This window comes from Nansenia antarctica (assembly GCF_963989245.1).
Source record: "Nansenia antarctica genome assembly, chromosome: 6".
NCBI classification, from domain to species: domain Eukaryota; kingdom Metazoa; phylum Chordata; class Actinopteri; order Argentiniformes; family Microstomatidae; genus Nansenia; species Nansenia antarctica.
In genome coordinates, this window is record NC_137676.1 from 71,735,607 (window position 1) to 71,750,318 (window position 14,712).

Consider the following 14,712-nt stretch of genomic DNA (forward strand, 5'->3'; position numbering starts at 1 on the left):
ATTGGCTACTGCTGTAGCGTCCCTCCCCCAATCCAAATTTCATTCGTTCTTTCTCACTGTCAATCAGAGGGTACTCTAACTCTGGTCTCTGATTGGCTGCTGGGTGTAGCGTCCCTCCCCCAATCCAAAGCTGTCACTTGTTCCCACTTCCTGGTGAGAAACGCCATCATCAAAGATGGCTTATACCGTTGGAACTATAAACCTCCCGTTCATTTACTGACAATATTGTGACAAAACAAAACAAGAGAGCTACTTGGCAGTTGAAAGTGAAGGTTTGTCGCCGAGCAGTGGTCAACAACATGGCTGTTTGCTCCCCAGTCTCCAGACAGACAGGGCTAGTTTAGCTAAGCTACATATCAACTGTACATATCAGCCACTAAGCTAGTTAGCTGAAGCTAGTTGCTAAGCTACCGTTATAAGATGGCCACCATGGAGAAGCTGATGAAGGCCTTCGAGTCCCTGAAGTCCTTCCAGCAGCAGCAGCAGCAGCAGCAGGGACCCCCGACCCCCGAGGAGCTGGCCCTGAAACAGTACGTACCTACCCCCTACCCCCTCTCTCTATCTACCCTACCCCCTACCCCCTCTCTCTATCTACCCTACCCCCTACCCCCTCTCTCTATCTACCCTACCCCCTACCCCCTCTCTCTATCTACCCTACCCCCTACCCCCTCTCTCTATCTACCCCCCACCCCCTACCCCCTACCCCCTCTCTCTATCTACCCTACCCCCTACCCCCTACCCCCTCCTCATCTCTCTAGCCCAGAAACAGTGAGTTAATGTGTGTGTGTGTGTGTGTGTGTGTGTGTGTGTGTGTGTGTGTGTGTGTGTGTGTGTGTGTCTCTCTAACGTGTGTGTGCATCTCTAACCTGTATGTGTGTGTATTACTCTGCGTTTTGGTTATGGGAGAGGACTGGTGCTTTTGGTTTGGCGGCTTGGCTACTAAGCTACTAGGTGGGGGGGGGGGGGGGGGGGTAGTAGTGGGGGGCTAGCAGGGGAGCCAGCCAGCTGTCCGGGGTTGTTGCTGTTGTTGTGTCGCAGCGAGAGAGACAGAGAGAGAGAGACAGAGAGAGAGAGACAGAGAGAGAGAGACAGAGAGAGAGAGAGACAGAGACAGAGACAGAGAGAGAGAGAGAGAGAGAGAGAGAGAGAGACAGAGAGAGACAGAGAGAGAGAGAGACAGAGACAGAGAGAGAGAGAGACAGAGAGAGAGAGACAGAGAGAGAGAGACAGAGAGAGAGAGAGAGAGACAGAGAGAGACAGAGAGAGAGAGAGAGACAGAGAGAGACAGAGACAGAGACAGAGAGAGAGACAGAGAGAGAGACAGAGAGAGAGAGAGAGACAGAGACAGAGACAGAGAGAGAGACAGAGACAGAGAGAGAGAGAGAGAGAGAGAGAGAGAGAGAGAGAGCTGTCACAGCAAGGCCAGGGTACGTCAGGCTTGGCAATGTGCTTTAACATTCACGTTACATAGAAGTAGAATGTATAGCATGCATTCTGTCGTTCTATTCTATTCTTCTGATTCTATGGTTCTAGGGTTCTATGATTCTAGGGTTCTATGGCCTGGCAATGTGGTTTAACGTCGTTGTCAACTAGCTAGTCTTTCAGAGCGTCTTGTTTACCAGCAAGTGGCTTGTTGTCTTTCGAGCTGCAGCGTAGCGGTGTGACTGGGTGTTATTGCTGTTCAATAACAATGAGCTCAAACCTCCTTGCTCCTCCATCTCGTAGTCAGTGAGATACCTAGGACAGGAGGTGCATCATTGTGCAGGGACGCTTTCTCCCTGTGTTAAAATAAATGTGTGTTTATGTCCTGTTGTCCAGTGCTGATACCCCCCCCACCCCCCTCCCCTATATACTGCATGAACAACTTGGTCCTGAGTCCCGCTGTGTCCATTGCTTGGGTCTGTGTTTTGCCTGTCTCTGCAGATGTGTTTGGCTTTCTCAAATTTGAATTCTGGTTTCTTTAAAGTCTGTGTTTAAGTGCGCTGGTCATTTTATGCTGAACACAGTTTTGACTGTCAGAGGCCACTCTCTGATCTGACACACTCACTTAGCTCTGTCACATGTGTCTGTTGTTGTTGTTGTTGTTGTTGTTGTTGTTGTTGTTGTAGCAGACTCAGTTGTTGCATGATGAGCACTGACACAACACTGATGGCTTTCAAACACTACGTTCCTCTTAGACAAATAATGCTCAAAAGCTTCAAGAATGTCCTCGACTGTTTCTCCGTCCACAGATTCAGTATTATACATTCAGTATTAGCGTCCTCTACTCTCGTAGCAACAGAAAGCCTACTTTCAAATGTTAGGGCTGTGCTGCTTGGTGTCAAATAGCTATATCTGGAATTTGATGTTTCCATCTTCTCCAGTTTTCTCCCAAATTGCCTGTCAGCTTTGTCTATTATCTTGTTAAATGTTTATCATTTTTTTATTTTCTTACTATCCACTCCGTATGTAAAGCACTTTGAATTGCCCCTGTAGTATGAAATGTGCTGTACAAATGAACTTGCCTTGCCATGCCTCTAGCAAGAGGCCAGACACACACGCACGCACACACACACACACACCCATGTGAGGCATTTGTGTATAATGAGTGATGACCCCCAAGACCAGGGTAGAGGGGTCAGAGGTCAGATGGGTGAGATGCTGAGAGAGAGAGAGTGTTCTAACAAGAATTATTCCCTTACTTATCTCACCCCGCTAGCCATGAACTGCTTTAATCTTTATGGCTAAAACATAAACTCTGCAATGTGACGATCTGGAGGCAACTGCTGACACCATGTTATACTTTCTTATGGCTAGAGGTTATTACTGATGCAGTGGTATAGTGGACAAGTTGAAGACTTGACTTTAAATAGCCTACAGTGTAATTGATGATGATGATGATGATGATGATGATGATGATCGTATTTTTTTCAAGAGCATCATACATTTACACCGCAACTCGCTAAACTAAGAACTAGGCTACTCAACACATCCGAGTGTCATTTAGTACGCTGTAACCAGTTATCAATAAGTATCAGTGCAGCACTATTATACTACAGGGGTCAAATCAGTTGACCCACCGTTTTATTTTGGGTGATTAGGGGTTCACCCACCTTTTCTGCTTATATTGTCATGACACTAGGTCAACAATGAATGTTCTTAGCTTTAGGGTTTACCCATCGATTAAATCCAGTAGCAGACTGGAGGAGGAGGAGGAGGAGGGTTCAGATTTAAAATGCTTAAGGTTAAGTAAAGGTTGTGGTTAAGGGTTAGGGGTCTTTCCAAGAATCCCACTTACCATCTACCCCGCCTCGATGGTATTTGTTATGTAAGAGAGAATACCCCAGAGGGAATGGGAACTTGCACAATAACACATTTGTTTGTGATGAAAGCTGGATATGAAATGGGTACACAGTAGGGGAAGGGTCATGATGCACACATGTCTTAGCCTAATGCACAGAGCAATAATCTGTGTTGTCATATGACAACTGTTTATGTCTCTCTCTCTCTCTCCCCCCCCCTCCCATGCTACCCCCCATAGGAAGAAGGAACTGGCCACCACTAAGAAAGACCGCGTCACACACTGCCTGACGATATGCGAGAACATCGTGGCTCAGTCCCTGAGGTAAACATTACTCCTCTGGAGACACACATACACACACATACACACACACACACACACACACACACACACACACACACACCACACACGCACATGCTCACACGCACACCCACACAAACGTACACACACTCTCTCTCTTTCTCTGTCTCTGTCTCACACACACACAGAGAGGCTGAGGCTCTTTATCCTGACTGAGGAATAATTGTGTTAATTCCTCCCTCGCTACAACACACACACACACACACACACACACACACACACACACACACACACACACACACACACACACATAGGGCGTCCCAGATTAGGCCAATTTAGTTAATCAGATTTGTGTCTCTGTGTGTGTTTGGACCATGTTATATTGGCTCATTGGCTTAGTGGTGGCAGTGTTATTATTGTGTCTTCATATGTTTCATGACTACACACACACACACACACACACACACACAGACACACACACAGACACACACACACAGACACACACACACACACACACACACACACACACACACACACACACACTAACACAGATCTTCAGACAGCGATAGACAACACTAATCAAACACTTGAATACTTGTGTTTGTTGGCCCATAGTGTGTGTGTGTGTGTGTGTGTGTGTGTGTGTGTGTGTGTAATGACTCTGGTGTGTCTCTGCTCCTATGGTTCTGGGATCAGAACGTCTCCGGAGTTCCAGAAGCTTCTGGGCATCGCCATGGAGATGTTCCTGCTCTGCAGCGACGACCGCGAGTCCGACGTCAGGATGGTGGCCGACGAGTGCCTGAACAAAATCATAAAAGTGAGGACCCCACTAACCTCCCCCCCTGTTCCTCCCCCCCCCCCTCTCTCTCTCTCTCTAAGACAGGGGGCCCCAAACCTTTCTGTTGTCTCTCAACCCCTGACTGACCTCAATCACTTCCTGTGACTAACAGGATATGCCAACACATAACAAGGACATCCAAGTGTCTTCTAATCCCCCAGAAGATGCTCTTATTGGTTTGATTCAAACCCCCCAAAACAGTGAAATATAGGCTACAGGTGCAATACACAGAAAACACAGGTTTTATTCACACGAAATACAAACGTGTTTGAATTCAGGGGAAGTCAGGTGACCTCATATGGGGTCATGACCCCCCCCCCAGTTTGGGAACGACGACTGCTCTAAACCCAGAACTACTACTCTAAAGCCTGGTACACACATAAAGATAATCTGGCCGATTTTGGCCCGATTTCAAGGACCGCAAAACGCCCGATTATCGGATGGCTCTAAAGATTATCCTACAAGATTATCCTGTGGTGTGAGGTGTGAGGGTCCATTTCGACAATAGGTTTAGGTTTTGGTGAGTTAAAGTCTCTTGTCTCTCCTCCCCCCTAGGCGTTGATGGACTCAAACCTGCCCAGACTGCAGCTGGAGCTGTATAAGGAGATTAAAAAGGTACGTTGAAAGGACTGTTGATTTGGAGTACAAGTCCAAAGACAACGAAATGCAGTTTGGCATCTAGTGCATAGAGCAAAAGCCATAAAAGTATGGACAGATATGTGTACAGTGTGATATGTACAGGACAAGGGTGAAGATATGTAGAGTTAAGATATATGCAGTATGATATGTACATAACAAGGGAAATGGATATCAATACAGTATGTACAGTTAGGGTGTATGTACAGTGGCAAGATGAGGAGGATGATGATGATGAAGGTGATAAGGATGATAATGATGAGGAGGTGGAGGAGGAGGAGGAGGATGATGATGAAGGTGATGATGATGGTAATGAGGATGATGATGATGGTGAGGAGGATGATGATGATGATGATGATGATGAAGTTGATGATGAAGTTGATGATGAAGGTGATGATGGTGTTGATGAGGATGATGAAGTTGATGATGATGATGATGATGATGATGATGAAGGTGATGATGAAGGTGTCTCTGTTGTAGAACGGAGCGTCTCGCAGTCTGAGGGCGGCCCTGTGGAGGTTTGCAGAGCTGGCCCACCTGGTCAGACCCCAGAAATGCAGGTATGAACACACACACACACACACACACACACACACAGACCGCCACCCAACCCCTAGACAGAACAAGCCCTCTCTCCTGTATTCTAGACACTGTAGTACATGACTGCATAGCTTCACTATGACCTCTCATAGGCTAGCTGGAACTACCACCATCTTACCATAAACTGCTAACACACACACACACACACACACACACACACACACACACACACTCTCTCACCCCCATACACACACACACACATATACATACACACACACACCTAACTGTACACACATATACACACACACACACATATACATACATATACATATATACATACACACACACACACACACACACACACACACACACACACACACACGCACACACACACACACACACACACACACACACACACACACACACACACACGCACGCACACACACATTTATTTAAAGGTGATATGGAGTATCTGAACTGTGTGTGACCCCCCCTCCCCCCCTCCCCCCCCAGACCCTACCTGGTGAACCTGCTGCCCTGCCTGACCAGGATCACCAGGCGTCAGGAGGAGCCGGTGCAGGAGACCCTGGCTGCTGCCGTGCCCAAGGTCATGGCTGCCCTGGGGACCTTCGCCAACGACGGGGAGATCAAGGTACACACACACCTATACACACACCTACACACACCTCTACACACCCCTATACACACCTACACACACCTAACACACACCTACACACACACCTACACACACCTCTACACACACCTCTACACACCCCTACACACCCCTACACACACCTAACACACACCTACACACACCTACACACACCTATACACACACCTCTACACACACCTCTACACACACCTACACACACACCCCTACACACCTCTACACACCTCTACACACCCCTACACACACCCCTACCAGGGTTTCCATTAGAAAAAATTGGCGCCGGTCAACATGTCCGGGAAGATTTCAATTTACCGGACAAACGTGAGATATTCCGGTCATCATATTAAAATATAATATAGCTGTTTGTCGCGGTGATTACTGTTGTGTAGCCTATATATGCCGTTTAATGTCTATTTCTCATCCGATACGATTAGATGCGAGCTATATAATAAATATAATAATATCGGCTTTCATGATTCGCATGCGCGCTATGCCATATGTCCAGCGCTGAACGCGCGCCACACTGAGAACTGAACAGACTGCATCGATCAATGAACGGACTCCACATTACGTTAACTGAAGTATGTTAAATTGTTTGGGATTAATGTGAGTTTTCTATTTTCTCTTTCCAGTTTTACCCTTTTTTATCAATAAAACAACGTCATTTCTATAACCAGGTCTCGCTGGTTGGGAAGGCATTTAGTTTAGCTGCCTGTCAAATCATACTTAATCGGACTCGGGAGTATGACAATGAGGAGAACATAACTGTTTATTGAGAAACAATTGATAGGCAGGTTGGGATACGTATATAAAGAAATACCACAATGTCTAGATTTATAACATGTTATTGAAAAGTGCAACATTCTCATATTCGTTGCTCCTCTCGTGAATCCGTTATTCCTCCCCGATTTTTTGCACGGTGAGCAGAACATTTTTCCTTCCCCATCTAAACGCAGCCAGGGGAAATGTTCTTTCCATTCAACTCGGAACCCTCGAGACTTTTTGGCTGGAGGAGCCACTACGGCGTCAGCCGCCTCCATCTCTTTAGAGTCAGACTTCTCCTCAGACTCATTGTAGCTTGGTTTCATGAAGTCATTGTTAAGCTTACTTTGTCTTGCCATGTTTACCTCTCGCTCGCTATGGTTCACTTTGAGCTGCAACGTTTGCAGGTTAAAAGCGCTAGCCTATACAAATAAAAGTTATTATTATTATTATTATTATTATTATGGTGGCCCGCTACGCAGGGTTGCCAGATGGGCCGGGTTATCGCCGAATGGGCTACTGGGTTCAGCGGTAATAGACTGGTTAGGCTGTAAATTGTCAATCCCATCTGGCAACCCTGCCGCTAGGCAGGCTATTTCCGCTGTTTCGCGGAGTCATCATCATGCCGGCGTCAAATCATATAATAATAAAATAAATATATAGCCTATATATTCGTCTTTTTTAATATAGAAGGAATCAGAATGTGACAATTAAACTTTAGCGAATTGTATTCAAATTGTGCTTAGAGGGAATTATTTTCACCGGACATTATGACCGAAGAGGTTTAAATTATTACCGGTTAACGGAAACCCAGACCCCTACACACCCCTACAGTTACACACACCCCTACAGTTACACACACCCCTACACACCCCTACATTTACACACACCCACACAGCTAGATTACACACACCCATACACACCCACACAGCTAGATTATACACACCCATACACACCCACACACACCCCTACACACACCCCTACACACACCCCTACACACACCCATACAGTTAGATTATTATTATTATTACTATTATTATTATTATATATTATATATTATTATTATATTAAAACCACTAGAGGGAGCCCTTCCCACAGTGAACTGTGGCCCAGAACAGGAAATAACAAATACATCTAGAAACATCCCGTGTGTGTGTGCGCATTTCTAACGTGTGTGTGTGTGCGTTTCTAACGTGTGTGTGTGTGCGTTTCTAACGTGTGTGTGTGTGTGTGTGTGTGCATCTCTAACGTGTGTGTGTGTGTGTGCGTCTCTAACGTGTGTGTGTGTGTGTGTCTCTAACGTGTGTGTGTGTGTGTGTGTCTCTAACGTGTGTGTGTGTGTGTGTGTGTGCATCTCTAACCTGTATGTGTGTGTGTGTGTATTACTCTGTGTGTGTGTGTGTGTGTGTGTGTGTGCATCTCTAACCTGTATGTGTGTGTGTGTATTACTCTGTGTGTGTGTGTGTGTGCAGGTGTTGCTGAAGGCGTTCGTGGCCAACCTGAAGTCCGTCTCTCCCACCATCCGGCGCACGGCGGCCAGCGCTGCCGTCAGCGTGTGTCAGCACAGCAGACGCCCCTCCTACTTCTACACCTGGCTGCTCAACGTGCTGCTGGGTACACACACACACACACACACACACACACACACACACACACACACGCACACGCACGCACACACACACACACACACCTACACACACACACACTCACACTCACACACACACACACACACACACACACACACACACACACACATACCTACACACACACACACACACACACACACACGCACACACACACACACACACACACACACACTCACACACACACTCACACTCACACACACACACACACACACACACACACACACACACACACATACCTACACACACACACACACACACACACACACACACACACACACACACTCACACACACACACACACACACTCACACACACACACACGTTCTCCTCTGCCTCCATATGTCTTTATCTCTCACTCTTCCACACCCCTCCCTCCCTCCCTCCCTCCCTCCCTCTCCCCTCCCTCCTCCCCCTCCCTCCCCCAGGTCTGGTGATGCCCGTGGCTGTGTGTACACTTTTATTGTACATCAAAAAGTTAACATAATCTCACATTATCTCTCCCTCCCTCCCCCTCCCTCCCTCCCCCTCCCTCCCTTTCCTCCCCCTCCCTCCCTTTCCTCCCCCTCCCTCCCTCCCCCCTCCCTCCCCCCTCCCTCCTCCCTCCCTCCTCCCTCCCTCCTCCTCCCCTCCCCCCTCCCTCCCTCCCTCCCTCCCTCCCCCCTCCCTCCCTCCCTCCCTCCCCCCCTCCCCCCTCCCTCCCCCTCCCCCAGGCCTGGTGATGCCGGTGGACGAGGAGCGTCCCAGCCACCTGATCCTGGGCGTGTTGCTGTCCCTGCGCTACCTGATGCCCCAGCTGCAGCAGCAGACCAGCCTGCAGACGTCCAGCCTGAAGGGCAGCTTCGGGGTCATGAGGAAGGAGGCCGACGTGCAGCCCACCCCAGAGCAGCTGCTGCAGGTAGGGAGGGAGGGGAGGGAGGGAGGGGGGGAGGGACGGAGGGAGGACGTACAGCCCACCCCAGAGCAGCTGCTGCAGGTAGGGAGGGAGGGGAGGGAGGGAGGGGGGGAGGGAGGGAGGGGAGGGAGGGAGGGAGGACGTGCAGCCCACCCCAGAGCAGCTGCTGCAGGTAGGTAGGGAGGGGGAGAGGGAGAGAGGGAGGGAGGGAGGAGGGGGAGGGAGGGAGCGAGGGAGGACGTGCAGCCCACCCCAGAGCAGCTGCTACAGGTAGGTAGGGAGGGGGGGAGGGAGGTAGGGAGGGAGGGAGGGGGGGGAGGGAGGGAGGGGGGGGGGAGAGGGAGGACATGCAGCCCACCCCAGAGCAGCTGCTGCAGGTGGGGAGGGAACACACACCTGGGCTGGGGGGGTGTGTGTGCATGGATGGATCATCATGAACACAGGCCCTTGGCACAAATTCACCAAGGGCCCTAGACCAGTTCACATCTAGGAGTCGCGCTGCAACGCAACGGGTCATTTTTAGAACGTTTAGAACGTCGCAGAAAAAAAACTCAGCAACTGCTTGCGACCGAACCAAAGATCCATGATGAGACACAACGAGACGCAGACGAAGCCGTTTCCATAACAAAGACGCAAGTTGTGTTCACCCTGCAAGATGGCTGACAGCGACAGTGACATGCTGGCAGTAGCACTGATCAATAAACGGCGAAGACGCCGAGCTAGGAAATAATATGGAGCCGTTGTTGACTTGAGTATCTAGGCTATCTAGCTAGATAACTTGCCTCCCATTTGCAACGCAAATGCTGGCCATTAGCTGTCAAGGCTAACACTGTGTGTCCCAGGTGTATGAATGAGCTGACCCTGCACTACACGCAGTAATGTGTGTGTGTGTGTGTGTGTGTGTGTGTGTGTGTGTGTGTGTGTCTCCCCCCCCCCCCAGGTGTATGAGCTGACCCTGCACTACACGCAGCACTGCGACCACAACGTGGTGACGGCCAGCCTGGAGCAGCTGCAGCAGACGTTCCGCACCCCGCCCCCCGCGCTGCTGCAGCTGCTCATCACCCCCGGCAGCGTCCGGCACGCCGGCGTGTTCCGCCAGGACATGGAGAGCCGCGCCCGCTCAGGGAGCATCGTGGAGCTCATCGGTAAAAAATGGCCGATATCTGTGTCTATGTTACGGTACATGTGGGAATACGGTACATGTGGGAAAACTAGGGTTAGGGTTAGGTGCTACGTCGACTTGGTACATGCTGGCATGTCTAACCCTAACCCTAACCCTAACCTTAACCGTAGCACCCTAGTACCTAACCCTAACCCTAGTTTTCCCACATGTACCGTAACATCTATATCTCATCCCTCCGTCTCTCTTTCGATCTCTGTCTCTGTCAATTTCTCCCTCCTTCCTTCCTCTCTCTCCCCCTCTCCTTCTCTGTCAGCCTCTTTCCCTCCTTCCCTCTCTTTCTCTCTCCCCTCTCTCCCTCTCTCTCTACCCTCTTTCTCTCCGCTCTCTCTCCCCTCTCTCTCTTTCCATCTCTCCCTCTTTCCCCTCTCTCTCTCTCCTTCTCTCTTCTTCCTCTCTCTATCCTTCTCTGTCCCCTCTATCTGTCTCTCCCCTCTCCATCTCTCTCTTTCCCCCTCCCTCTCTCTCCCTTCTCTCTCCCTCTTTCCCCTCCCTCCCTCTCTCTCCTCTCTCTTTCACCTCCCTTTCTTTCTCCCTACATTCCTCCGCTCTCTCCCTCCATCTCTTTCTTTCCCCCTCCCTCTCTCTCCCTTCTCTCTCCCTCTTTCCCCTCCCTCCCTCTCTCTCTCCTCTCTCTATTTCACCTCCCTTTCTTTCTCCCTACATCCCTCCGCTCTCTCCCTCTGTCTCTCCCCTCTCTCCATCTCTATCCTTCCCCTCTCTCTACCTCCCTACATCCCTCCCTCCCATCCCTCTCTCCCCCCCCCCCTCTCTCTCTCCCTCCCATCCCTCTCTTATGGAGTTCATCTGTGATGAATTCAACTGTTTCCAGTCATCTAATGAAAACTTTCTGGGCTCTGTTGAATCTAAATTATATTGTTGTGTCTGCTCCTCCTGCTTCTACTGGGACTGTGACCATCCTGTCTACTGGTCTTCTCTCTCGCTAACCTATTTCCTGTTCCTCTAGTGTGAGGGATTGTGGGTATTTCCCCAGTGGGTCTGCACAGGGCTTTTTCTGCTTTTCCCCTTCTTCACTTCCTGTTTCTATTTCCTGTTTCCTGTCTTGGCCTGCAGCTGGGGGCGGGTCTTCCTGCAGTCCACTCCTCCTCAGGAAACAGAAAGGTACTTCCTGTCTTTCTTGCTCGCTCAATCTCTCTTCCTCTCTTCCTCTCTTCCTCTCTTCCTCTCCCAACCCCGCTCTTTCTTTCTCTGTTGCCTCCTGTCATTGTGAACTGCACCGGACCCCCTAATCCCCCCTGAACATGTGTGTGTGTGTGTGTGTGTGTGTGTGTGTGTGTGTGCACCAGGGGAGGCTGGTGGAGGTAGAAATCGGAGGACGGGCTCATTGTACATTAGCTCCCCTCATATTGAGCCAAAAACATTTCAGTTTCTGTAATTATAAGTTGGTTTGGTTCTCAATGGACACCACACCATATTCTAACAATAACGATGATACATACATGTATATAGCGCTTTTCTAAGACCTAAAGATGCTTTACAAAAGTGGTGGAAACGGAAAACATTATTATTAATATAATATAATAATATTATTTAAATATGAGAAAATGAAATGGAAAAAACACAGCCATAACTCTCTATAGTGTATTTATGTCAGTATAGTGTATTTAACACAGTATAGTGTATCTAATTCTCTATAGTGTATTTAACTCTATATAATGTATTTATGTCAGTATAGTGTATTTAACTCTAGAGTGTATTTAACTCTCAATAGTGTATTTAACTCTATATAATGTATTTAACTCAGTCTAGTGTATTTAACTCAGTCTAGTGTATTTAACTCAGTATAGTCTATTTAACTCTATAGTGTATTTAACTCAGTATAGTGTATTTAACTCAGTATAGTGTATTTAACTCAGTGTAGTGTATTTAACTCTATAGTGTATTTAACTCAGTATAGTGTATTTAACTCAGTATAGTGTATTTAACTCTCTATAGTGTATTTAACTCAGTATAGTGTATTTAACTCAGTGTAGTGTATTTAACTCAGTATAGTGTATTTAACTCAGTATAGTCTATTGAACTTTATATAGTGTATTTAACTCTCTACTGTATAGTGTATTTAACTCTCTATAGTGTATTTAACTCTCTATAGTGTATTTAACTCTAAATAGTGTATTTAACTCAGTGTAGTGTATTTAACTCAGTGTAGTGTATTTAACTCTATAGTGTATTTAACTCTAAATAGTGTATTTAACTCTCTATAGTGTATTTAACTCTAAATAGTGTATTTAACTCAGTGTAGTGTATTTAACTCAGTGTAGTGTATTTAACTCAGTGTAGTGTATTTAACTCAGTGTAGTGTATTTAACTCCGAAGGCACAACTCCGAAGGCACAACAACCTTTGGATGACCCCTGACCCTTTGACCCTTGACCCCTCTCCTAGGCAAGCTGCTGTCGGGGGAGGAGGAGGGGCTGGAGGACGACCCTGAGAGGGCGGAGGTCCCGGCGGGAGCCTTCACAGGTGAGACCTCCCTCTGTCCTCCCTGAGGGAGGACATCAATAGTGACACCTGCCAGTCTTTTCATAAACCAGTTGCCTCATCAGTAATTTTTCAGTTTTTTACGTAGTCTGAAACAGATTACAGATTGTACGCTTTCAATTGATGTGTCATTCATTGAAATCGGAAAGAAATACATAATAATAATATAAATAATACAGAAATACAACATTTTCATAAAAGGGGGGTAAGAGTGATAATGTGTGTGTGTGTGTGTGTGTGTGTGTGTGTGTGTGTGTGTCCTCCCCTCCTCCCCTCAGCCTCAGTAGTGGGCGCGGACGGCTCCGCCCAGGTGGACATCATCACGGAGCAGCCGCGCTCCTCCCAGCATGCACTGCAGCCCAGCGACTCCCTGGACCTCAACAACGCCTCTTCTTCGGAACAAGGCGGAGGCGGAGGAGGTTCCGGAACCTCCGGCGGGTCGGGAGAACAACAAAGTGGAGGAGGAGGGGGAGGGGCGGAGTCTCCCGAATCGGCCAATGACAACGAGGGAGAGGACATGCTGAGCCGCAGCTCCAGCGGGGGGGCCAACGTCACCCCGGAGACGGCCGACTACGCCACGCCCGAGAACCCCGACGGCCCGCTGGACTCTCTGGGGGCCCAGGACCGCTCCTCGCTGCCCCCTAGTGGAGACTCCTCCCAGACCACCACCGAGGGGCCGGACAGCGCCGTCACGCCCTCCGACGTGGCCGAGCTGGTGAGTGGAGGGGGTGGGGGGGTGGGGGGTTGTGTGTGTGTGTATCTCAGAGGTGAGTGTGTGTGTGGGGGGGGGGTGTGTGTGTGTGTGTGTGTATATCTCAGAGGTGAGTGTGTGTGTGTGTGTGTGTGTGTATCTCAGAGGTGAGTGAGTGAGTGAGTGTGAGTGTGTGTGTGTGTGTGTGTGTGTATATATCTCAGAGGTGAGTGTTTGTGTGTGCGTGTGCGTGTGCATGTGTGTGTACCTGGGTGACGGCGGCCTCAGAGATGAGTGTGTGTGTGTGTGTGTGTGTGTGTGTGTGTGTGTGTGTGTGTGTGTACCTCAGAGATGTGTGTGTGTGTGTACCTCAGAGAGATGTGTGTGTGTGTGTGTGTGTGTGTGTGTGTGTGTGTGTGTGTGTGTGTGTGTGTGCGTGCCTGTGTGTTTGAAAGACAAGGAAAAGAGACAGAGGGACCTGGATCCCCGGGGTACAGTGAACCCCAATAACATGATGTCACATTCAACAGACACTTTTACTCAAAGAGACTCACAGTTAGAGATGACAGGGACAGTCTCCCTGGAGTAACTCAGGGCTGAGAGCCTTACTCAAGGACACACTAGTGGTGGTGTTCCCAGGTCTTACTCAAGGACACACTAGTGGTGGTGTTCCCAGGTCTTACTCAAGGACACACTAGTGGTGGTGTTCCCAGGTCTTACTCAAGGACACACTATTGATGGTGTTCCCAGGTCTTACTCAAGGACACACTAGTGGTG

The 14,712-nt window shown here is 48.7% G+C and overlaps 1 protein-coding gene across 1 annotated transcript in view; it reads left to right on the plus strand.

Annotated features, from left to right (window-relative positions):
- The first annotated feature begins 295 nt into the window (after positions 1–295).
- Positions 296–14,712, plus strand: part of htt (huntingtin) — a 98,252-nt gene continuing 83,835 nt past the window's right edge. Inside the window, 12 exon segments of the mRNA XM_080534847.1 lie at positions 296–530; positions 3,521–3,604; positions 4,277–4,397; positions 4,974–5,033; positions 5,535–5,614; positions 6,108–6,246; positions 8,499–8,640; positions 9,382–9,566; positions 10,504–10,708; positions 11,818–11,865; positions 13,149–13,226; positions 13,523–13,959. Coding sequence (XP_080390973.1) covers positions 421–530; positions 3,521–3,604; positions 4,277–4,397; positions 4,974–5,033; positions 5,535–5,614; positions 6,108–6,246; positions 8,499–8,640; positions 9,382–9,566; positions 10,504–10,708; positions 11,818–11,865; positions 13,149–13,226; positions 13,523–13,959 — 1,689 coding nt within the window. The 5' untranslated portion in view covers positions 296–420.